This window comes from Tachypleus tridentatus, chromosome 8 (assembly GCF_004210375.1).
Source record: "Tachypleus tridentatus isolate NWPU-2018 chromosome 8, ASM421037v1, whole genome shotgun sequence".
NCBI lineage: Eukaryota > Metazoa > Arthropoda > Merostomata > Xiphosura > Limulidae > Tachypleus > Tachypleus tridentatus.
Genome location: NC_134832.1, coordinates 125550742 through 125578338, shown reverse-complemented (window position 1 = coordinate 125578338; position 27597 = coordinate 125550742). Strand labels below are relative to the sequence as shown.

The following is a 27597-nucleotide window of genomic DNA, read 5'->3' as shown; positions in this document are numbered from 1 at the left end:
AACATTAGAGAAAATATTCATTTTTTTCTTCAGTATTTGATACATGAAATAATTATAATTACACTCAATTTCAGAGAAGAATAATTTTGTTGTAAGTTTTAGTTTCAGATTTTCTAGTGGCAAAAAGAAATTGTCAACAGTATGTCATGTACTTTCAAAAGATCAAGGCCTGTGTAATACACTCTTCTTGTTTTTTGTAGTGGAAGTTGATTATTTGTTTTTAAATCACCTTTCTCTGTTTTATTTTCACTTGTTAAATTACTGAGACTAGTGGTATGTTCCTATTTCTTTTAAATTTATGAGACTGGTGACATATTTCTCCTGTGTTCATTCCTTTCTGTTCAGTAATGTAATTTTGGAGATCAGTGGTGTTTCCATCAGTGTACTTCCTTATATTTCACTGTTTAAAATCAGGGTAATGACATTTTTTTGTTACAGATCAGACTGTTATGACCAGTACAATGTTTTATGTCAATGGGATACTTATTAAATATTGTTGTAACATTTTATATCACTGTACAAGTTCGAGTTAATTGATAAAAATAAAAAAAAAAATTAAAGCCAAGCTCATTCCTCATACCAGTAATTAGTTTTATTATCTCTTCCATAACTTTCTCCAGCCTGCATTCACTTTGATAGAAGTTTAAGTTCACAAAGAGCACTGCACCAGAAAGTTTGAGACTAATAGTGTCTGTGCCCAACATACTGATAACTTGCAGAATTTCCTTGCTGATGATCAATTGATTGAATAGATCAATAACTAATAATAATCTCAAACATTCACTGATTACTTATTAACTTCTTTACAATTAACTTATTAACTCTTTGATTCATTGCTTCACTTAACTCATTGTTATAATCACCTTCTACTCACAACAAAAATTTTGCATCTCATAACATTTTACAGCCTCATGCTAAAATTTGAAAATTATGCTTACAGTTGTTTTTTTCATGACCAGAAATTTTTTTCCTCAATTCTCACAGTGTTCATAATATGTGATGATTTTTGTTGTGACCATTCGTTTATTCTTTATTGTGTAGCTTGCTTATGTTTTGAAACTGGTAATTTGCTTATCAACATCCCTTTCTCGTACTTTATAGTGACTGAAAAAGACTGTTAGATTGATACAAGTTAAATTATTTCTTTTGTGTCAGTATAATTTTTAAGAAGTAATTTATATATTGTTACTTGTTCTTAAATTATTCTAGGGTGATGCAGATGATTTACCTTTTAAGAAGGGAGAAATTTTAACTATAATTTCCAAAGACGAAGAGCAGTGGTGGACAGCTAGAAACTCGTTTGGGCAGACAGGCTCAATTCCAGTGCCCTATGTAGAAAAAGTAAGTCATTGCTTTTTTGTTTTTAAGATAGTCTGTTGGAAAGTAAGTTGTGTTCACTAACTGTCAATTAAAGGCTTTTATTTCTTGTTCATATATAAATTTATTATATATATATACACACAGTTATTCACAGCATGGAGATTGTAGATATATCACAAACACTATCATTCTCTTCATGTCAAAAGTCCACTTAAGCCCTTCAGTAACTTTAGAATTTCAGTTGACAATCCTGTTTGTCTCATGCTAGTATTTCATGTGTAATCCACTTCCAATTGTGCCACGACTTACTGCAGTTATATGCTGCTCTTCCAGTAATCATTTGGTCTTCTTTCTTCAAATCATCCTGTTTCTTTTGTCAAAATAGTTACTTTATAACCATGCTATGATGGAATAAATTTTTCTTATCCCCATCTATACTGTTAGCATTACTCTGAGATATTAAACATTAGCCCTCTGTTAATCTTTAGAGCTATCACTTATACAACAGTTAACTTGACACTGAAGTTTTCTTGGCTGTGACTTTACTCTCTTCTGTTTCTGCTTATCTCACACTATATGTTTATCACTTAATCATCTGCCCACATTCCAGAAATCTTTATATTCTCATGGTCAATCAATAGCATGCTACATTCAATAGACTCAACATCAATGAATTCTAAACACAACTTCCAACAATCATTTTGTTTTAACTCTTATTATAAAAATGACAGTAAACAATCATAAAATATTAATTCACAAAATAAAGTAATTAATAATATCTACACTAAACAGTCTTTTATACCATGACACATGCAAATGTGATTTATATGGGTACCCAAAATATAGACATGAGACACAAAAATAACATTTTTTGATGGTTGAATAAGAGATGTTTTTCCTCTTATTTTGCATACCTGTATAGTTTTAAAACTTTTGTTTTCATTTGGGTACTAATGTTTTGTAAATCATGGATGTTCAGGATCCTGTACATCAGTAGGTTTATGAAATTTTAAAAGGCTTGTATTGAAAGCCACTTGTAACATATTTTTTTTTAATAAACTCAAATAAACATATCCACATTTTGTTGCCCAAACCAATTTATTATGTGGGTGTCATTCTCTCAAACTTGACATCAGTGAAAGCATCTAGAAAAATATTTTGTTGCTTTTCCATACTCCAAGTCATGTCACTACTAAGTTTCAAGGGACTATTTCATCTGAAAGATTTAAAATAAAGTTTTTTAATCTAATAAATACATTGCTTATGTCTGTTTCACATATAACTGTGGTGACAGCATTGAATGAAGTGTTTTTTTTAAGAAATTATAATTAATAGTGGTATCAAGAAATGAGTGATTGAATCTTGTTGATTAAATCCCAGTTTGTTGTCACAGTCCAAAAAACATTGACTATTATAATACCCTCTATTAGTGAACACAATATTCTTTTAAAAGAAAATTAAATACAATGAAGTAGTATGAAATATATGTAAAAGTGACACCTTTGGGATCTGTGTGTAACTTCAAGAAAAGCCAACACTATAAAATTATATTACCATTTTATCATAATAGCCATTGTTAGAACAAACGTTAATGAGGGTAATAGAAAGTTTACTCATTGCTCATAATGACACACCCTCGAAACCCGACCATATTCAAGTAGTTTTTTTGCCACAGACGTAATCCTTTTGCAATGAATGCTTCTTTAAACACTTTTCTGCACAAGTCGGTGTTATATTCAAAATTTGATTAAATATATCTACTATCAATGTACGTGAATGAAATTAGCATGATAATGTATGTTACGATTTGAAAATTTATTTCTTCCAAGTTTTAAGTCCTTTATTTCAAAATAATATTTAAAAGCTACTTCAAATGTATTGTCACATTACCAATGAGCTATGAAAAGTTTCCATATTGGCTGTCTCTGTCTTCAATAACACAGTTGTAGCTGAGTAGATGTATGTCTAGACAATAATATGCTTACGTAATCTTTTAACTTGTACATTTCAAAATTCTCTGAATTAATGCAGTTGAAACAAGTAAGTTTTCCAATCTCTAACAGATGCCATGCCCACCTTCAACAGATTTGTTTGAACTTTACAGTCTTAGTATAGCTGTTGCATACACATGTATAGTCATTAGAAAAAAGGTCATTTTACACTATAATCTAACAATGGATATTTTGAAATTGGTGCACAGTTGTTGTTGCATAGTATGTGGAACTGACTGTAGAATTGTTGGCTGATTGACTATAATGCTTGTTTCTTACCTAAATGTATTATGAGAGATACAGTTTAAATTGTATTTAGGTCTTATTATATTTTAGTTATTTATTTATTAGTTATGTTTTAAAATGCATAATTAAAATGTTTTAAAATATTTTGTAAATGTACATCATACTTTATATCCATTCTCAAGGATTACGATATTATACTCTGAAAGAAAGCTTTGCTGAAGGGTTGCTTGTCTCTTAAAGACACTGTTAACTTGTGTTAAAATTAAGAATAAACAGTAAAGGACAAGAAAGAAAAACAGAATATTAAAAGTTAACTATTATGTGAAATTATGAATTTAACAAAAGGAAGATTACATTTTTTTTTCTATTTCCTAGTGTTAATTATTTCATTGCACTGTGCATTGATGATAATAGCTAGAGTTAGTGAAATGTTAAATATTGAAAAATAGAATGTAGACACCTTAAAAATACACTATCATTTTAAGAAGTTCTAGAGATTATGCAAGTAAAACATAAAAACAGTAAGATGAATAAAAGTATTTTTATTATTAAACTGAAAATTATCTTGCATTTGATTTGTTAATAATTTGAATGTAAGTAACAATGTTAGAAGAATAACTTATTTTTAGTAAAAACTTTATAATAACACCATTCTTTGTATACAAGATACTTATGATCTTTAACCAAATCTTACCAGTTTTGTGAGGATTCATTAAGAAACATTAGAGTTGCTACACATATTTTTGTACAAATGAAATTTTCATATTAATTTTTGCTTGCTGTTCTTTGTCCATTACAACTGTAAGTTTGTAACTATTACTGTCTTGTGGTTTAAGTTTGTAGTATGTTACACAATAATCATGAACTTTTTACTGTGTATAGTGGAACCATTTTATGGTTGTTTTTAATGTTCTCTGATGAAGTGTACGTTTCTCCATTGTGGCTGAAAAAAATCTGAAGTACTTCAACCAAAGTGGATAACTAAATCAAAATCTGTTAATTTGCACTAATATTAATTAATTTTTTCTAAACATTCTGGTTTTATTTTGTATGTGAAACAAATCTTTCTTTTCATAATTGTAATGGCCTATGTGTTAATAGTAGAAAAGTTGAACCAAAGGATAAAATAATTTCATAAAGAAACTAAAATTCTTCATTGAAATAATAGTGAAGAATAGTGATATTGAAAGAGACAAAGTAATGATAAGGAACTTTAAAGTTTGTTTGGTAGCTAGTATGTTAAGAAAGATTTTATGAATTATATTCCACATTTGAGGATTTTCATTTCTTACTGCAAAACATATATACATGTTGTACAGCATCCATGTTAATACTGATCTGTTGTATATAATGTTTGTAATATGTCACATGCAAAAGTAACTTGTGTGGTTGTTATTGCTTATTCTTATTTAGAACATGGACTTTTGTTTTTTTAAACTTGTTTGTCATTTAACATTAAAAAGGTTTCCTTATTAACATCAAACTTCATTACTTGATTAGGTTTGAATCTGACTTAATGTCTTATACATTTAAATTTCTTTTCTATTTGCATATTATTGAGTAAAACAAGAATATTTTGTGACTCAGTTTCTAAATTACAATATTTAGAATTCTGAGAATAATGAAGCAATACATTTATTCTGTATGCAAGGCTCTTTACTGTTTCAAACACTTCTTGTATTAAATGCTGATTTTCAAGGAAATAATTGTTATCAAACAAACAAATATTATTATACTACTTAGAGTACCCATTCCTTGGATGGAAGTTGTGTAAATTCATAATCAATGAAAGTTTATTATCTTATGATATGAAGAGTTACTTCCTTTTTACATAATTGTGAAAAATACAAAAATGCTCATAAAAACAGGAGAACACAAAATGTGAAACTGCAAGTTTGCACATATGTCTGCATGGACCCAACGAGACGTATTTGATGAGAATCCATCAACAAGAGGCAAAGCAGTGGTAAAAAATGTAAAGATGACTGTTAGAGCCACTAAACACAAAATGCAAAACAGAAAATTTGTGAGTATCTCCACAGATTTGTCTACACCCTGCAATTTAGTAGTGTGGACAGATAACAGACAGTGCTATATTCATATATATGCAGTTATACCAAATAGTAAGGATGTTTGTGATAAATTATTATTAATATATGTTGAAAGTATTTGGAACAATTAAAAATTTGTATTTCTCTACACTAGAACATTTGGAAATTTTAACATGACTCTCTGTGTTTTCAAAAATATTACAGAATCAACATATTTTTTTAAGTAATGGCATCATTTTTAGCAAACATTCTAATAACACAACTACAAATATTTCTTTACATACTTTTATAACACTATGTAACACACATTTTTTTCCTGGATACTATGTATTATTTTTTAATTGCTTATGTTGTAAAAGTACAGAAAATGGCCATTATTTCTTTCAAACTTTTCTTTTGTGACCTGGATAATGAAATTTAGAAATTAACCTATTTTCTATGTAAAAATGGGCAAATTTGCACATTTTTATTTACATAAGGTCTGGATAAAACAGCACATGAATAAAGATTTACATGTATTTATACTAATGTTATACAAAAAATGTTTAGAAGTGAATAGTTTTTTTTTTTAGATTTGCGACTCTAATGTAAATCACTTTCACGTATCAGCTCCCAAATATAGTCTCCCATCATGTTTTTGTTATACACTCCCAGGTGACAAAGGCAAGTTAAAAAAAAAATAAGCAAAGGGAAAAATAGTTTTTTTCTGTTTACTTTAGGCATAAGTAATTGGGAAATAACACTTTCTGCATAGGAACAAGAAAAAGTAAAAATTTTGTTACATAGTGTAATCGGTGATTGTTATCAAGTTGTGGATGACTTACCAGCAACAAGATGAGCTTGCTACCTCTCACGTAACATATGCAGTGTTTGTTATTTTGTGTTATTTGGGTTGTTGTTTCTTTTTACACTTGTACCAAAATCATAGGTGAAAGTAATTTGGAAATTATAAGTCTGCACTTATATTTTCAAAACAGTGAAAGTATCATTTCCTTTGATTTGTGTATGTTCTGGAATCACATAAGAAAACACTAGACTGCCCATTGTAGATATAATCATAGGATGAAAGATAAATATTTTAAATCAATATGTTCTTAAAATGTGAGGCTTAAAACCACAAACATTTGTTGTACTTTGTATCACTCATCCTTTATAGGATTATATCATATAGAAAATGATTAAGTAATAGCAATTTATCTTATTATTTGTCAAGATTGTTTTTCTCTCTTTCAGTTTGTTTAATGATACTCTGATAAAGAGTCCATAGCCTAAATGTACTAAAGTTATTGTTTTGACTGCTTGATCCTTTCACAGTGTACTCTGTATAATATACACGAGCACATTTACACATTTGCATGTGTTTAGTATTTGCACTATAGTTTTTAATACAGCATGTGTATCTTCACAAAATTGTAAGACTTTTAGTAAAAATTACAAGTATTTTGTATACAAAAAATCAGATTTTTAATGAAATATTTTTACCAAAGACTTGTTTCTACAAATAGTCTGTTTCATTTATTAGTCTGAGTGCAAAATGATTTCATGTGATGATTAAAAATTATTTGTCCCAAAAATCTCAAGTATTATTTGTGTAATCTTTGAAACTTCTGAAATACATTTCAAATGTTTGTTTTCAGTAATACTTTATATTTTGATATTTTCTATGCTCTAACTTTGTGAGGTTGTTGCTTAATCAGCCTCGTGATCATCATAAAAAAATTAGGAAATAAATAAAAATTGTGCTTTTTTTTTCATGCTAGAAGGACTACTTATTATAACACAAAAATACAGATGATTAGTCTAAGTGGCTTAATTCTCCTAATGCTATATATGAGCAGACATATTTATTATTTTTTATTGTATTGACCTTCCAGTCATGCCTACATAATTTGCATTGACAAGGTACACATGCACTTAGGTCACTTATCCAGTAACATAAAACTGATATTTAGTCTTTCCTGTCTTAGCTGTGTTTAGTGGACTAGTATTTTGTAATATATAGTCACATTTCAATTATTATATATATATATATATATGTGTGTATGTAGATTATTACTATTTAGGAATTAACTATTAAACATATTTTCCTTAAAATATAAAACAATAAATAAAAAAGTAAAGCAAACAATTCTCTTCATGCTATAATCTTTGTACCTGGTTGTTACAGGACATAAGTTGCTAATCCTTTTAAAATTTTGTATATATATATGGTTGAATCACCAAAAAATTATAAATAACTACACTGGTACTATAGAATTGCCCTATAATATATTAAGTGTAATCACTAAGATTTATTTAGATTTTCAAAAAATGCAAAATTCCTAGCAGACTATAGATACAGCCTACCTTCTTGAAAATTAAAAGAATGCAGTTGATTTTTTAAAGATTAGAATGGCTGAAAAAAAATTCGCTGTGGACATTCTAAGCTGTTTATCGGTTATTTACGTCATACAGTCATATATTGTAGTAAGAGTATATAAGGGACAGTTTAAAAAAAAATGGAAACCGTTGAACGGGGCCACCATATTTGATTCAGTACATAAACCATATCTCAGGAAATAAAAGATTCGAAGTTCTTATTTTATATTCTACCTTGTCAATATTAGTAATTTGAGTTCCTAATTTGTATTAAATTATAGAATTAGTATTTTGACATTACAAACGTCTAATTTTAAATGTTGCTGCCTTTAACATACCATGTGATGCACTAAATTCTATATATAAATGTGTTCTTTTAATATTTACCTTTAAATTAAAAAAATTAACTCGCATAAAATATTAAGAATTGAATTTTCTTCAATTTGATTTCAAACTCATTGACATAAATTCATAAAATAGTAGTTTATCACATTTTGAATGCAAATCATCAAGCATGATGACATGGCCTTTGACCCTCACCTGTTTATCTGTTTGAGTAAGTACGGAAATATTATTACTTCCAGTTTCAAGACCTGATAGTTTAGATATTACTAGTGTGATGATGATATGAATATATTGATATATTTGTTGCTTTCTTTTTCTTATTTAAGGTGTGAATTAAAAACTTTATTATAGCCACCAGCATTTCTGATGTTTTAATAGTTCTGTTATCATTTGAAGGTCTTGTAATGTTCAACATTATATTTGATATTTAATCTTTAATGTTCATCATTGCAGAACTCAACCACCCAGTTTACCACTTTGCCAAACACTGATGATAGGCTACTATGGTAAAAGAACCTCTGTTTTGATTATGCCTATTTAACAATCAGCAGTAAATATTTTTGACAAAAGTTGAATGATTAAGTTCATTGTACTATCAGTAACGTGATTCCTACCATTCACAGTCATGATTGATAGCTTGTGGGGTGCCCAGTCCTGTATAAGCATTTTAAAATATCCATTTAGCCAGTCACTGTGTTGGTCACACCGTGACTAAAACCCAATGTTATAGGTCAACTTACCTCAATGTCAGAGACACTTTAAGCCTGCTGTATAAAAATCTTTACTTGCAATTTTCTCAATTGCTACAATATTTCCTGTATTTTTGCCATGGACCTTCTTGCATATACTAGTTTTACACGTTTTTGCTCAAATTCAATTCAGAAAGTGGTAAAGCAATTGAAATTAACAGGAATCCACTGAACCATCAGAGGGCATGAAGAAATGGACCACATTACACTTCACGTGTACAGTAAAAGGTTGTATGGTCAAAACAAACAATACAATAAAATCCAGATAAATAATAAACAATATATTAATAAAATAAATGTAAGAGAAAAGAAAAGCACAAGATATGATGAAATAAGGGGAAGCAAATACAAGTTCCTTATCTATGTGTACCAAACTATTGGCTAACAAAAAAAGAACAGATAGTGTGGGTATAAAATATAGGACATTGTAAATAACTGTAAGAAGAAAACAACAACAAAAGCAATAACAATTAGTCAGAAGAAAACATTAAATGGAAGGAATGTTTTTATTTAATCCTGAAGAAAGAAGGGTTCCTAGATATATGCAATTCCTTATGTTCAAATTTATTAAGATAAGTTTTGCACTGTGAAAGGTTGTGATTGTCATCACAAGGATGTCTGTAGATTGGCTTGTTGATATTACCAGTAATTATGTCTTCTGTTTGCAAAATCTCTCACTAACTTTCTAAATTTTCAATCCATTTTACCAATATATGAAAGAATAGCAAAAAACAAATTGTGCAGTAGACAGATGACAGATATGTTAGACTTTTCATCTGAAAGCATTTTTCCATCTACTGTTAATTATTTGGAGAAGTAATTTTTAGAGTTCAATTCATAGCTTGGGTTTAGGCAGATAGAGGTTTCTAAAATTTTTAACAGTGAAGAATTAATGTTTGTGAAACATTAAGGGAAATAGTCTGTTAATTTTGAGTACAGCAGTGTCATTTTTTATAAATTCTTGTGGTCAGACAAATATATAATTTCTCAGTTTTTAACTTCATAAGTATTATAAAATATTATAGACTGGAGTACTACTATTAGTTTTATTTTACTAAAATTATATATTTATAAGTAAAATAGAAAATGGTTGGAATTGCTTTCTTTATCTCTCAGAATTACTGAAAATCATTTTTTGATGGGAATATTTTTCCACAGGCTCTTTATCTGTGTGCTTTCCTGAACTAACAAAGGGTCTTGGAAAGGCTTCTTTACTTCCCATCATTTGACTTCTTCTGTAAATAAGTAGGGATATTGTAACTATTAATAGAGAAATGTGACTAACTGAAATACTTGTTAGGTAAAGGTTTGGTTACAAAAAAAATGTGGTTGACTGGTTCTGCATTGTGTCCAGTATTTTAATAGTTCAGATATCATGGGAGATCTTATCCTCAATTGTATATACATGTATTATTCACCATAATGTTTCATAACTTGGATAGCATTCAAGACATTTTAATAAATACTGGCTTATTTTAATAATAATCAGGAAGTGTTTATATAAACAGAGACATTCTTGGAAGTTTGATGTCAAAGATTTTTTTTTTTAAGGAAACACTTGTATATTAGCTTTAAAAGAAAACTCAGAACTGATGCTTAGATATTTTTTCTTTTATATTTCATTTAAAAGTGAAGTAATTCAGTTCTTTCTGGTAACAGAATGTCTTAAACAACTTAAAATTAGATTAGTTACAATTTTGGATACCAAAGATGTTAAGTAATTTTACTTTTTATAGTATGATGAAAACCAAGTTGATGGACAAAACTGGCAAGGCTCAGCAACAACAACTCAGTCAGGATCTATTCAGCTGTCTTCAAATACTCGTAACAGATATAATACACCAAACATACAGGTAAAACTCACTCAGAATTATCTCTTCTGTAACTTTGGGGTGAGGGAGAGCTAAATATTTTTGTGCTTCATTGTTTGGTAAATTTAAAGATTGCAAGTAATTATAATATCATGTTTTTCCTTGATCCATGAATCATTACCTAACTTTATCTTGGTTATTAATTATCATAATGTGTTATAAAATTGTTTGTTTTTATCTCTGATCTGTTACTGTCAATTCTAACATTTCCTGTGGTTGCACATCATTTTAATTAGTTCTAGCATTGTTTTATTTTGATCTATGAATCATTGTGTTTCAGTTCCAGTTTTTATTTCATTTTAACTATAAATTATTATGGTGAATTCTAGCAATATGTTTCATTTTGATCAATGTACCAACACTAATAACTAGTAAACATTTTTTTTATTTTGATGTATGAATTATTGCAGTCAGTCTCATCAGTGTGTTTTGTCTTGACCCATGTGTTTTCTTAGGTTCATTTATTTATGAATCATTACAATAATTTCCACAATGTGTTTGGCTTGATCTGTGAACAAAAAAAGAAAATAGGTTCTTTTTGCCTTTTCCCAGTCATTAATCTAGTAAATAATGTAACAATATTACTTTTGTTCTGTCTTTTGGAATCTGTTGATTAATAAATTGCATTGTATGACATTTGTAATAATGTTTTTTTTTAAATAAACAGTGTCTTCATGTGGTACTAAAGTTATGTAGGGAAAAATATGTTTAAAATTTAATTATTCAAATTGTCGCTACAGCTCCACCGTATCAGATCTTTACAAAAAATGAATTTAAGTGTTTTATCTGAAATGATTCTAATATTTGTTAGTAATATCTTTTCAGTCAGAACTGTTGCCTTGAAATAGTGTTAAATATATATATATATATATATACTGTATATGGAACTGTTTCTGAACATAGAGGAAAAACATAATCATAAATATATTTCCAGTCTAACCTATATAAAAGCTAATGTGTTTCATGTCATGTTGTGCTTAATTTCGTGAAATAAGAGGAGTCATAAAAGTAAATATTTTTAACAAAAAAATAAACCTCTACAACACAGTCAGTTTAGCCATCCACATGGCTCTCTATTACTTTTATAAAGTCTATAGATTTGATACTACTAATTTGATACAGTGTGTATATCTTTACAAAATTTTGCAGTCTTTCAGTTAATATTGTAAGCCTTTCCCACACAAAAAATCATATCTTTTAGTGAAATGTTTTTAATCACCTAAAGAAAGGGATTGTCCTTCTGTATATCAGGTATTTGTATTTAAGTTATGTGCAAAATGATTTTAATGTTAAGATTAAAAATACTTTTTCTCATCTCAAATTTCACTTGTGTAATCTCTAAAACCTCTTAAATACATTTCAGATATTTGTTTTCAGTTAAATTTTATATTTCCAGGTCTTTTCTCTACCATCACTCTGTATAAGGTGGGTCAATTTGACTGACCTTATAATGACAAACAAAAAATGAAGCAAGTCTAAATTACCCTCCTTTTCTTTCTAGAGTGACTTAAAATGTAGCATGTAACTACACTCATTTATCCCAAGTAGCTTTAAACTTGTAGCAATATACATCTATTTATAATTACATTTTGTGTTATTGCCCTTCGAACTATGTCTAATTTCTATTCACACCATTGTAAGTCATAAGTCACTCAGGGAATGTGCAGCTCATGTTACACCATTGAATTACATTACCCACAAGCTGCTTGTTGTGTGCCCAGTGAAATATTTTTATTATATTATTGTTATTTAAATTGTCTAATTTAACCTTAACTAACTGAAAAAGATCTGTTTCTACATTTTAGTTACTTTTATAATAATGAATAAAGAATATATATATGAACAAAACAATAAATAAAATACCTGACTATTTGTTGTTGTTTTCTGCTCTTGAGTATCAATGAAACTTAACTCTACTTTTTTTAAAGTAATGATAGTAATGCATTATTTTTTAAAAATTAAATAATGCATTAGACAATGTGGACTAATAGCATGCAAAAAGCAGACAATTTTCTCTGACAATCGTAGTTTTTCTGGCTTTCTAACTTTGCAACAAGGGCTGCTACAAATGCATCCAAGCTAACTGTTGTGATTCTTGAAGGAACCAAAGTTGAATTAGAAGTAAAATTGACTATTCTGAGTCCATAACACAATATTATATACTACATTATTTGATAAATGAAAACCTTTTATAATTATTAATTATAAATAATATATAATTTAAGTGTAAGAGAGAACTATAAACAAATCCTGAAAGGTGAGTGTAGCATGATTTTTCTATTTGATAACACTGTAAAATGAAACATAATTGAAGGCTGTAAAAATTGTGGTTTGTGTTTATAGTGAGTAATTTATGCTTAATTTCATACTTTTTTTGTTGAGGGATAAAATGAATATTAGATGTCATGTCTCACACTAATGGAAATTTAAGATTTTGTTCTTTTTAATATTGCCTGTAGAATTAAGAACTTAAGACTTGAATACTATTAAAATATGGATTATTAGCTAATATTTTATGCTACACTAATTGATACAACATAAATAAAAAGTAGTTTACTAAAATGTTTAATGTGAGATATTAAAACATTGTCATTTGCAGTGAAAGATATTTGGAGTGGGAGAATTAATAAATGGAATGCTCTAAATGTCCAGACAACAAATATTTTGTTTTTATTGTCTGGACATTTAATGTTTTTTTTGTTGTTTTTTTTACTTTCAGTACATAGACTGTCAATAATATTATGATATACATTCTTGCTAAGCTACATGACATGAAAGCCATTGCTGGAACAATACACCAAAATACACTGGATTTTCTACATGTATTAAAAGTTATTAATCTAATAGATTTTTACCAGTAATTATTCTGTGAATACACTACAAGTTTGTTTCATGAATGATATTTGTTTTTATTGTCTCGCAAAGAAATTTACCAACATTTGACTGCCTGAACTGCACCTTTTTTTTTCTTTATTTTTCAATCTTGATTTCACAAAAATCATTTATTTCAGTTTGTTATGAAATATTAGGTTAAAGTATACTGTGGGGGGGGTAGTAGTCACTTGCTGCATCATTTTTGTTGGGTTGTATGCTAGTTAAGCATATATTGCAAAATATTGTTACTAAAATCTTCTTTCCATGTGAAACAAAAAAACTAAAGATTCTTCTGCAAACATTTAGAAACATGCTAGGTGGCAGTGAAGTTGACATTTTTTAGTTTTATTACTTCAATACCTCTATATACACAAACTTATTGTTTTACAGTGATCAGTGTTCCCCTCCAGCTGGATTCCTGTAAACAGTGATGAGACTTCCAAGTGAAGGTTCTATACTGGATCTGGGATCTGAACATCCACTCGTATTTTTGTGGGTTTCAGATTTATGTTTCTGCCAGTCTTGTCCTTGAAGATATTGGGACCCTATTCTCCATTTGTGACTTTGCTCCCCATAGGGGCTTTCCACACTTCTGCAGTTCAGAGTTTTTGCACCGAGTCCCACAAACATCCTCTTGACCTTTGTCATTTGCAACTTTCTTTGCAGTATGCTTTTACACTTCAGTTCTTACTACAACATCCTACTTGGGGTTATGTCTTCATTCCTCAGTGGGCTATGCTGTTTCAGAACTTATGGTCTATTATTTTTCATTTTGGCTTTTGCATCCAGGTGCAGCTGGCCAGATTGGGTCTGTCCATGGGTGATATTGCTGTTTCCACTGGCCGGCACTATCTTATTACCATCCCTACCTATAACCTTTCTTTCAGTATATATATTTTTGTATATACGAATGGTTCAAAATTAAATGACTCTGGGTTTTGCCATGGTTTGTTGTGGCTAGGTGTTTGCTCACAGAATCCCTTTTACAGTCTTTGTTCACTGTCAAGTTATATGCCATTTCTATTGTCCTGAATCACGCTTAAGCTATGTAGAACATTGATTATACTATTTATACCAACTCTCTTAGCTCCCTACTAACCCTGGAATTACTTCACATTGGTTCTCACCTTGTTCTTGTTTGTATTCAAAATGACTGGTTTTTTTTTTTTTGTCTTCTGTTTCCATCCAGTTTTTCTGAATATCAAGCCACATCAGTATTCACAGGAATAAACTCGCTGACACTATCTAAGTGCAAGTCTATTTGCTCTGGTGCTGTCAAGCCATGCTTGTCCTTTGTATGGACTACAGTCCTGTATTCAAGGCTCAGCTTTGCACCATTTGCCAGTCAATTTGGAGTGAGTATTGTGATAACAAGCTTTTCCAGGTCATACTTCTGTTGTTCTTTGGATGTCTTGTTTTCTGAAGGGTTAATCACAGTTTTTTAATCTATCATTTTCTTTCATCTGAGACTAATCTATCAGTATGTGGCTTTTGGGACACTCGGGTCATAGTAGTTCACATTTTACTGTTGTGCCATCATAACTCTTAACAGCACCATTTTAGGCATGTCTTTTCCATGGGTTTATTCATCCCTGAGATTGGGAAGTGTCATTGGTAATGGTGACACTGTTCAACTTGTGTTTTTAAATATTTACGAGTCATTAGCCCTTTTAACTCTGTTTAAGTTTTACCTGCTTTTGGAATTTTATTTACTTTTTAACTTGATTTATTTGTATTTTGTATTATATTTTACTTTTGTACTTCCACAAGTTTCTGGTGCCGGTATCCTTGTTGCTTTACCAAATAAACCACCAATCACACAACGAAGATCATTGTTAAATGTTTGTTTATTGTTTGCATCTTTTGTCCTCTAATTGAAACTTGAACGTTTTTGTTTAGATGTATGGAATATTATAACTAATTGTAAATCAAAAATATCCTGTTGTGGTATATCTAGAAGTCCTTGTTCATGACTTTGGTGTTTCATCATAGTTATAATGCAGTTTTGTTGTTGCTTAAAATATATTCTTTATAAAGTAACTGATTAGTATGTTTGCAATTGCAGTTCTAAGAATTATATGTATAGTAATGCATGAAAAATGATTTATTTTATGAGTTTTTGGGCACTTTATCTGTTGCCTGACATAGCTAATTGTATTTATAGTTAACAAAATTATCACAGTCCTGCTGGTAATAATTTGTTTTATGGTTTTGAAGTACTCAGATTCATTATTATTTAAAAAAAAAATCAGAAGAAAGACAAGCAATTACTAATAACTGATATAAATTAATTGCAGAGAAAATTACCAGCATTAGCCAGAGTTAAACAAGCCCGAGTTCCAAATGCCTACGATAAAACTGCCTTAAAGCTTGAAGTAAGTATTTTTATTGCTATATTTGCTGATGAAGTTTTCTATCTAATTTGAATGTTACACATAAGATATCTCAGAGTTGAGAATAATTACTTTGAGGTCAAACTGTTTCCACACTGTTCATAGCATTGAAATTTCTAATTTTATTTCCACACAGAGAGAGTATTTTGTAATGAATTACATAAATGACATAAATGATATTGCATAAATTATTTTTATCTAATATTAGAAGAGTTTAAATTGATGTTTCTGTCAAAGAAACATTGTTTATTGTAAAATTTGATAAGTTCATTACTGACATGTATTGTCTAGATCAAATTGTTTTGAAACTTTTGGTGAGAACTACATTTTTAATACATTTATATCGAGTCTTGTTCCATTTTATATATAATATATAAACTCTATTTTTATACTTCAATGTGTTGAGTATAATTAAAATGTTTGAGTTCATTACAGTGTTAGTTTATGAAGAAATTTCTGTGAGTAATCTCTTACTTGGGTACTATTTTATGATTTAATCATAAGGCTTTTTCCAAAATCTTGTGTAAAGCATCTGATCTAAAGAAGTGTAAAAGTCAAAACAATAAATATTCAGGTTGAATAAAGCATTTCACAAAGGAAGTTATTGTTATGTAGTTCTAGCACTGTTTAAAATCAAAATGTCTCTGTAGTGATCTTTCAGTGCTTAAAATTATTTCTTGCTTGGTCAGTTGTAGCACCTCAGTATGACACCACTCTTTCTTCCATGTTGCTTGCAGTATTGTAACATAAATTACAAAACATACTTACCTCCACTGACACTTATAGATATTACTTGAGCTCTAGGATTTCTTCATTTGCCCACCTTAGCATTAATCTGCTTTGATTTTTTTCTTCCCCAGTGTTTTATACTCTATTCAGTTGCCCTTGGTGATATTTGTCTCATGATGCCCTCCATCTAAATCAAGGCATTCTATCCAGGTACTGTATAGAAGCAACTCATTTAGATAATGTAAGCACTTTTTTCTCAAAGTATTTGGACACAGGTTTCTCTAAAGTAGTGCTGCAATAGTTAATGTTTTTTTGTGTGATATTTGCATATAAAATCTTTTTGTTATGACATGCCATTGTCAGGAAAGAATTTCCAGCACATAGACTATTCAAACCTCCCCTATTCCAACTCTGTTATCTTATGTTTCTCAACAGTTTGAAGGGAGGAGGAGAGTCACTCTCAGTGGAGGTTGTCTGTGATCTGATTCTTTGTAAGATGGAGACATATATATTCGGTCTGGGTGTTTCTTCCTGGGATTTTCTGAGGCTGCTTTTCTTAATAATCCAGGATATCCTGGAGAAAACTTAGACATACTTTTTTCAGTGCTTCCATTTAGTCGGTCAGCTTCTCACAAGGCCAATTTGGACCACTTATCTCCTGCTACCTTTCTTAAGTTAGTAGATTGTGTTTGTGGGGTTTTGTTGCTTTCATGAATTGAGCCCACCCCTTCATTGATGTAGCAAAGATCTGAGGGCAAATATTTGGTTTCTCCTTCTCCACCTTATATTGCTGTTTATGTAGGGAGGTTTACCACTCAGTTATATGAGGATATAGCTATGCTTTGTCCCCCACATTTGTTAGAACAGCATGCTTTGACTTACTACTACTAGGAGGATGTGTATTTAAGTTTAGAAAGCTTGGTCCACTTTGGGAAGTATGGAGATCCAGAATAGAACTTTTAATAACTTTCAACAGATCACAATTTTCTAGCATTTGTCTCACCCTCACTACAGTTCTGCAATATTTATCTTCAGATTTTGTTGGAAGCCTCTCTGCAATCCCCATACCAATTTAATGACAAATTGGGTTCTTTACTGGCTCTTACCATTGTGAGATTGCCAGCTTCTGCTCTTCCTTTGTTTTCATGACTGTATGTTGTTGTGACTTGTTGGGTAAAGATGTCTTGTTGGAGAGAATTTGTCTACCTGTTGCCACCAGCCATGAGTTATGTTAGGCTTCTTTTCTGTATCCCTTGATGTTTACAGGAGTTCCATATGCATTGGAATCATGAATTAATATTGCCTGTTTGCATTTCTTCTTTCTCACATTAGACTCTCATCTTCCTTTGGCTCCTACTGGAAGTCATGGCACTACTGCTAGTCATGTGTTCTAACCCTTGGTTTTGGCTTTTTGATCTATTGATACCCAGAATATGTTCTGTCCTTATCAAAGAGGCTCTTTCACTCGTGCAGATCATCATCAGTGACTACCCTATGCCAGTGTGGTTGGTGGGAGTGTGGTTACATTTTCTAGATATCTGAAATCCTTTCACCACAAATTTTATGGACAAAGTTTATGGATGGATGATGAATTTTCTTTCCACATCAGTATTTTAGAACTCTTTGCTGGTCAACAGACATTAGCTCAAGGCTTAGCTCTATTAAAAGAAAAACTGTCACGATTCATTCAGACAATTCTGTAGTAATATCTTACATTTTCTGCCAAGGAGGCACACATCCTTGGGACTTTTGTTTTTGAACTCTGGATATTCTCTACTGGGCTTACTCCAGTCATATCAGCATCCTAACTTGCCATGTTCTTGGAATAATGAATTTAATAATGGATTATCTGTTTTTGGCCCAACCAAATTCTCCAGATCTGAATAAATGCTACAGCACAAGGTTTTTCAATGGATTTGCTCTCAGTTTGCGAATCCAATGATCATTGCATTTTCCACTCATTGGAACTCTCAGCTACAGACATTTTGGTTCCAGGTACTTTATTCTTGGACTTAACAATAGATGCTTGCAGTTGAAACTGGATAGGATTGCAATTCTTTACCTTCTCCCAAAGTGGTCTGTTACTGAGAGTTCTGGTTATGGTTTGACACGCATTCCTTGTTAAGTGCTGTCAGTAGCCTCGGATTGGTTGGCTCAATCATGGTTTCCTCTTCTTCAGTATCTTCAAGAGTATCCATCTCTGTCACTGCCTCTTTTGCCATTTCTGTTGAGTTAACTTCAGTCTGACATTCTACACCCCAACATTCTGAAGCTCAGAACTCATGCATGAAAGTTATGCAGCCCCTCAAACAGCATTAGGGTTTAACTTCTAAGGTTGCCTTAGATTTGTGTTAATCTCTCTGTAGACTCATAATGGCCATTTATCAACAGAAATGGTACACTTATCATTAATAGTGTCTTGTGAAGAAATTGAACCTACTTCATCCAAATGTGCCAATTACATCTTGTTTTTGACAAAAGTTGAGTTCAATCTACTGTTGCTTTATATGAGCTAGTTTTATTGACTACTTTTCAGTATTCTAAACATTGGAAAATGGGTCCCAAATCTTCTAAAATAGTTTCACACTTTTGTCCCAAAAGGCCTTTTCTGTTACCTAACTGGATATTACAGTGATATTACTTTGGTATTGCTTTGTCTCTATATCCATTCTAGTCTTTAGCTTCATGAACTGTGTATCATATTTTCCTTAAACTGTATTTTAGTTGTTGCTGGCCTGTGGGCATTACAGGCCAGAGTTGTTTGCACTGCATGTGCACAGGACTTGCTCAACTTGTGCCCTACTATACCCAAATACATCCCTTCTTCCTAAGACTCTGACAGCTAAGAAAGGGGATAAACCCTTCTAGACAATTCATTTGGTAGCTATTTCTTACCTCTATGACTGCTCAGACCATTTCACTTGTTATGTTCCATCAGGGCCCTGAGGTGTTACATGGCTCTCACCAACTCCTTACAAGATGTTACAAATTGGCTTTTTATATACTGGGATCTTTCCATTTCCTGTGATTTTATTCCAGATTATTTTGATAAGGCTGGTTCATAAATTGATCCATATTGCTTATTCTGGAGTAACTTTACAGGTAAGGAAACTTCTACTAGTTGCATCTCATCATATTTGTCACATTTCTATATCTATAACTACCAGATCGAATTATCCACTGGAGGACGTTGTGTGATCTGGTATGTCGACTTCTCCCAGTACTTTCATCTCACATTATTTACATGATCTGGTAGTTTCTTCTTTTGAGGGTTTTTGCCCACTTGCTGTGGTCATTTTGACCATATCTGCTAGTTTATAAGAAGGGGTATTTTTTAACTCCTGTTGTCATTTTACTTTCCAGGATCCGTTTTCTCTTTTTTCACTGGATCCCACTCCATGATGAGTGTTTGCTCAGTGGGGTATGCTTTTTTCAATCTAATTTCAAACTTGCAGCCACAGTAATTACTATCAGCTGCAACAGATTTATAGAAATAAGGTGTTCCTTTAAACCTCCTCAGAACTTACCAGGTGGTATTACCATACTGTGCTGCCTATCATCAAATTGAACAAATCAGGGCTGGTTGATATTTAAAGATTTAAAGAAATTCCTCAGAAATAACCAATGTACATCACACACACCCTCCCCCAACTTGGGTGGTGGACAGAGGCTTTTCCTTTACAGTGTTAGAGTAAATTCTTCCACTCTCAGAAGAGGGCAAAGTTGGGGTTCTTCCTACCCAGGTTGCTAAATGCTTAATAGATATCAACAGGATCAGAATCATACTTGTGATATCAGCTCAGATTCTATTCTTGGCTATCCGGTTTGTGTGTGCATGACCCTTCTTTTTGACCAATATCAGTTCAGTACATTGTTCACTGTGTATAATTCTAAATTCATAGTGATCCCTTGGGTCTTTAGTTGAGTACAATTGTTTCTGGAGGCAAGTAGCCCCTCAATGTTGATTGCTGTATGTAGTGAGAGGACCTCCCAGGGAAGGTTCTATTCTTTCAGTTTACCTTCTCTGGGATCTAAACATCCACCCATGTGTTTGCCATGTGTGGCAACTCGTGAAGGGGAGGAGAGGATCCTGGTGGTTGAGGGGTTCAACCCCAACACACCACTTTGGCCTTGAATTCCTGTAGTCAAGCAGCCTTGGGGTGGCCCCCTTGGGTCAATCGACTGGTCCACTTGGGCTAGGGTCAACCAAGTACCAGTGTTGGATGTTCTCAACAGGTGTTGTGGGCATTGTATCTGAAGCTGGTGTTTGGGTTTAGTGCTCACAAAATTCTGGCGTTGCTGCAATATCCTTGTTTGATATTTTAGTGCATCCTCTTCTAGGGCTCCATGGTGGGTGGGGTCAGTGGGCAATGAAATTTCCCTTTCTTTATTATGGACACTCCAATTAAAAATCTTAATAAAATTATGAAAAGACAGTATAGGTAAATGACCACGTCTTGAAGATTCTGAGCAGCAATCCTCACCATCTGTACCAGCCATTATAACTCATTTTCTTATATTGTATTCACTTTCAGACAAACCTTTAGGGCAAATGATTCCCTCTTTCATTCAGAATGGACTAGAGGGAATTGCTGGCTCTCCAAAGTCAGTAAAGACGCTTTGACCTGGTGACATTGATGGAAACATCCACATCTAACACAGTGAACTCCTCTTACATTGAAAGGCAATTGAGGATATACTTATTGAGGTGACACCTCATGCTACTTTTAATTCATCATGAGGAGTTATTGTTGAGAGGGATTTGAAGAGCATCCCAGAGTCCGAGATTCTCGCTGGTTTCTCCACCTAAGGAGTTTCTGCAGTGAGGAGTATTTCCACTCGCAAAGATGGAATTATGATGCTGACCAATGTCCTCATTCTCACACTTATATCATGATGTCTGCCTGTCACCATCAAGGCAGGTTATCTTAATTGAGGAGTATGGCCATACATTCTAAACTATCTCTCTGATGTTTCCAGTGTCAGCAGTTCGGTCAGTCAAATATGTCATGTCGTGGTTCCTTGACATGTGCTCGTTGCGGTGTCAAGGTGCATGATTCCTGCGAATGTGAAATGCACTCTCATTGCATCTATTGCAATGGCTCTCACCCATCCTACTTTGTGCTCGTTGCGGTGTCAAGCATGATTCCTGCGAATGTGAAATGCACTCTCACCGCATCTATTGCAATGGCTCTCACCCATCCTACTTTCGTTCTTGCCCTAAATGGTTGGAAAAAAAGAGGTGCAGCATTTGAAAATGATTCATAACATTACTTATCCTGAGGCTCGAAAATTGCTTTCCACCATCTCATCCTGGACATGTGCTGCTGCATTTCATTCCACAACTACAGTGGAAGTGCAGACAGTTTACTCTGTGCCTCCAAAACAATTGTTCTCCAAACAAATTAAAAGTCTTTTGAGGTCCAAGGTTAAAGTTGACGAATCAACTTCAACACCTATCTCTGTCCCTTATATACATTCCAACAAACCCCAAGATCCACATCCTTTGGTTCCAGATACAGGCATTTCCTTGGATCCATCTTCTCCCACCCCAAGATGCAAAACAATCATTCATTTGTGTCCTCAGTCATTGGAATTCTCTTCAAACAACAAAGACCTGCCCAGTCAACCCAGGGCAGGATCCATGGAGGTCAATAGACCTCCCTCATATAAGGACAATAAGGAAAGACATGGTCATAAACAGAAGGGTTCTCCATCCAATTCACTTACATGTAAATAAAAATGGCCACCCTGATACAATGGAACTGTCGAGGCTTATGTTCTAATATAGATGACATCTAAACACTAATTGCTTCCTACCATCCTGTATGTATTTCCTTACAGGAAACATTTCTGAAACCTGCCGATACAGTCACCATTTGGAGGTTTTCTTTGTACAGAAATGACAGGCTGTGTGATGGATGAGTGCATGGAGGGGTTGCACTGTTCATTGATCAGCATGTGCACACCCTGTCTTTACCACTCAACACACCCTTGGAGGCAGCAGCCATCCGTGTTTCCTTGGGTCTTACCATCACTGTTTGTTCTCTCTGCCTGTCACCTGGAGAGACTTATGATCAATCAAACCTTGATGCTCTCATTAAATAGTTGCCTTCTTTTTTTTTTATCTTGGGTGACTTTAATGGACATCATCCCCTCTGGGGAAGTGCTGATATTGATAGGGAGGGTTCACTCTGTAGAGCATATGATGTATGATCACAACCTTTCTCTTTTTGATACTGGTTCTTCTACTTATTTCCATGCACCTAGTCAGTCCTTTACTGTTATTGATCTCTCAGTTTGCTCTCCTTCATTATTCTCCCATTTTTTCTTGGAGGGTTGAGAATAATCCATGAGGCAGTGATCATTTTCCTATAATCTTGAGAGAGACTCGATTTGGTTGATGCCACCTGATCTGTGTTCCCCAGTGGAAGCTGGATCATGCAAACTGGTCCTCTTTCACTGCTCCTGCAGAACTTGATCCTGCCGTCATCTGTAAGCTATCAATAGACAACTGTATGGCAGCAGTAACTGACTGTATTATACAAGCATCTACTCAATGTATTCCTAAAACTTCAACATGTTTTCCACTATATCCTTGTCCATGGTGAAATCCTGCCTGCCACATGGTATTTGAGGCTCAAAAACAAGCATAGGATACTTTCCATAGATATCCCACACTCTTGAACTGCATCGCTTTCCAGCGGGCACATGCTCAAAGCCAGAAGGAACCTTGAATTAAGATGACTGGTGCCAGGCTATTGTCCTACCTTTCTCTAAGTCTGCAAAGGATCCCAAGATTCCTTCAAACTACCATCCAGTTGCTTTGATGAGCTGTCTGTGTAAGACCTTAGAGAGGATGGTTAATGCTCATCTTGTTTGGTTCCTCGAATCAAACATCCTCTTCTCGCTCACACAGTGTGGGTTCCTCGAATCAAACATCCTCTTCTCGCTCACACAGTGTGGGTTCCAATGACAGTCCTCTACCATTGACCACCTGATTTGACTTGTAACTACAATCAGAGAAGCCTTTCTCAAATGACATCTTGCATCAGTAATCTTTGACATTGAGAAGGTTTATGATACAACATGGAGGTATGGCATTTTGCAAGACCTCCATGTATGTAGGTTATGTGGCCATTTGCCCATTTTCATAAAAAAAATTTTTAATGGAGAGGAGATTCCAAGTTTGTGTGGGTTTGACACTTTCCCATTCTTTTCTACAGGAACTTGGAGTCCCTCAGGGCTGTGTTTTGAGTGTCACACTTTTCAGTATAAAAATTAATGCCATCACTGAACAACTCTTTCACTTTTGCAAATGGGATCTATGTCAACAACTCTCACATATGTCAATTGTTAAACATGAGGTATATTGAGCAACAGCTACAGACTGCCCTCAATCGGTTACTGAAGTGGACCACAGTAAATGACTTTACCTTCTCTCTCTAAAACCGTTTGCATGCACTTTTGCTGCCAACGGGTTATTCATTCTGATCCTGAACTCCGTATTGGTGAAGTTGTGCTGCCTGTGGTACCTGACACTAAGTTCTTGGGGCCTACCTTTGACCATAAGCTGACCTTTATACCACACATCAAGCAGCTATGGGTCAGATGTACAAGAGCACTGAATATCCTCCATGTTCTCTCTTCCACCACTTGGGGAGTGGATTGGCATTCTATACTAAAGATGTATCATGCTCTTATTTGATTGAAACTCAACTATACATCACTAGTCTATGGCTCTGCCAGACCCTTGGCCTTAAAATTACTGGACCCCATTCATCATCAAGGACTTTTGCTCTGCACTGGGGCTTTCTACATTTCCCCAGTTCAGAGCTTATACATAGTCTCATGAACCTTTTCTCTTCCAAAGTTTGCAACTGTCTTTACTATATGCTTTGAAACTTTGTTCCTTACCAAAGCATCCCACCTGGGGTTGCATTTTCTTTCTTTGGTGGGTCATACTTTTTCAGAACAGATGGTCTGCCATTGCTCCTTTTGGACTTTGTATCAAGACACAGTTGGATGAATTGGGTCTGTTCTTGGATAACATTGCTGTATCCACTGGTCAGCCCATCCCACCATGGCTTTTTATAGTCCCCAATTGTGACCTGTCTTTAAGTCATCTGAGAAAAGTAGGCACTCCTGATTGGAAATACTGTCTGCTATTTGCTGAACATTTTTCGATCCATCCTTCCATTCTTATTTATACAGATGGTTCGAAATCAGGTGACTGTGTGGGTTCTGCCATGGTTTGTTGTGGTTTGGTGGTTACGCACAGAATCCCCTCTACTGCTTCTGTGTTCACCGCTGAAATGTACGCTATTTCTCTTGCCCTGGATCACATAGAAGCTAAGCAGTATCCAAACTGCACTATTTATACTGACTCTCTTGTTTCTCTACTAGCCCTGAAATTGCTTCACATTGGTTCACATCCTGTTCTCGCAGATATTCAAAATCAACTGGCCCATTTCTCTTTAACATTTACTTCTATCCATTTTTTTTGGATACTGGGCCACGTTGGTATTCTTGGGATAAATTTAAGTAAATATCTCAAACTTACAAACCGCATTAGATTTCAGGTGCTTGAGTTCGCTGACACTGCAGCTAAGTCTATCTAGCACTATCACTTTTCGTTGATGACTTTCACATCTCATGTTAGTCATCAAACATGAGGTTTATTGAGCAGCAGCTACAAACTGCAATCAATCAGATACTGAAGTGGACCACAGCAAATGGTTTCCAACTTTCTCTCTCTAAAACTGTTTGTGTACATTTCTGTAATCATCCAGATCCAGAACTTTGTATTAATGATGATGTACTTCCTGTTGTCCCTGAGGCAAAGTCTTAGGTCTTATATTTGACTGTAAATTAAACCTTATTTCCCATATCAAACAACTTTGTGTCAAATGTAAAAGAGCACTGAACATCCTCCATTTCCTCTCTTCCACCTCTTGGGAGGGGTTGATACTCCGTGCTTAAAATTTATCGTTCCCTTATTTGATCCAAACTTGACTATGGGTCTATGGTTTATGGTTCTGCCAGAACCTCAGCACTGAAAATGCTGGATCCTATCTGCCATCAGGGTCTTCGGCTTTGCACTGGGGTCTTTCATACTTCTTCAGTCAAAAGTTTGTATGTGGAATCTCATGAACTCCCTCTGTATATTCACCATTTGCCAACTGTCTCTTACGTATTCTTCCAAACTTTGCTCTTTACCACAGCATCCTGCTTGGGGGTTGTGTTTTCCATCCTCAGTGGGCCACAGTTTTCTATGATAGAAAATCTGCCATTGTTCCTTTTAGTCTTCGTATTCAGGCACAATAGGAAAAATTGGATATATCTTTGAATAGCGTACCAGTAACAACAGTTCGGCCTCTTCCACCATGGCTAATTACTATCTTTAACTGTGACATTTTTTTGAGTAATCTGAGGAAGGCTGGTGCTTCTGATTGGAAATATCTTAATTTGCTGAACATTTTTTAAACAATCCATTCTCATATATACAGATGGTTCAAAATCATGTAACTCTGTAGGTTTTGCCATGGTAAGTTACAGTTTGGTTGTAGCACACAGAATCCCCTCTACAGTTTTTGTGTTCACTGCCAAATTGTATGCCATTTCTCTAGCCCTGAATCGTATTGAAACTATGCAATATACGAATTGTACGATCTATACTGATTCACTCAGCTGTCTATTGGCCCTGATATCATTCCATGTGAGTTACAATTTTATTCTTATCAATATCCAAAACAAACTGGCCCATCTCTCTCTATCTAGTTTTTTTGGACACCGGGTCATGTTGGTATTCGTGGGAATGAGCTAGCTGACAGAGTGGCAAAGTCCATCTGCTCTGGCTCTATCACCACCATCCCTGTTCCATACATGTACTATGATCCAGTTATCAAAACCTGACTATACACCAGTTGACAGTCGACCTATTATTTTAAAGAAATAATAAGTTTTTTCAAATCAAGCCTTCTTCAGCTCTTTGGCCATCTTGTTTCTGTAAAGATCGAAGGGAGGAACTTGTTTTGGTTAGGCTACACATTGGTCACAGTTTTTTAACTCACCACTTCCTTTTATCTGATACTGATGCACCAGCATGTGGTCTATGTGGTACTCGAGTCACAATCATACATATTTTATTATCATGTTTTCATTGCAACCAAGAACGAAGATGCCATTTTAAACATATTTTTAGGTAGGTTCGCCCTTGACATTGTCATAGGTGATGCTGGCCACCTCACTCGTGTTTTTACATTTTTAAGAGCCATTGATCTTTTTAACTTAATTTAAGGTTTTTATTGGACTATACACTGTTTTAGCATGATTTCTTTAAAACATTTTAATTTTAATTTGACCTGAACCCAGGACTGGAAAGGCCAACTTCAAGTGACTGATGCAAGTTTGAATTTAATGCTTCAGTCTTCCTGGCAGGTCTTAATTTTACATATTTTATGTATTTTTTACCTTCATTTCCATATACCATTATAGTATACTACATCTTGTGTGGCACAGATAGCCTAGTAGCTTTGTACCAATAAACATGAAATACCTACCAACCTTCCTAGAGGCAAGCGGAATACTTCTTTCCCACTTAGTAAGGAAGTGAGAATGAATATTCTGTTTTCTTTGTATGAGTAAGGCATGCACAATCCCATCATTCT

The 27597-nt window shown here is 33.4% G+C and overlaps 1 protein-coding gene across 3 annotated transcripts in view; it reads left to right on the top strand.

Annotated features, from left to right (window-relative positions):
- LOC143223431 (adapter molecule Crk-like) overlaps positions 1-27597 on the top strand; it is a 63576-nt gene that overhangs the window by 29391 nt on the left and 6588 nt on the right. For 2 of the 3 annotated variants that reach the window (XR_013012914.1, XM_076451413.1), the window contains exons 5-7: positions 1210-1341; positions 10797-10913; positions 16103-16180. Coding sequence is in view for 1 of the 3 variants with exons in the window: in XM_076451413.1 (XP_076307528.1) it covers positions 1210-1341; positions 10797-10913; positions 16103-16180 (327 nt within the window). In the remaining 2 variants the exon portion in view is untranslated. Of the gene's footprint in view, positions 1-1209; positions 1342-8764; positions 8818-10796; positions 10914-16102; positions 16181-27597 lie in introns of all 3 variants that reach the window. The other variant, XR_013012915.1, reaches the window with a different exon arrangement.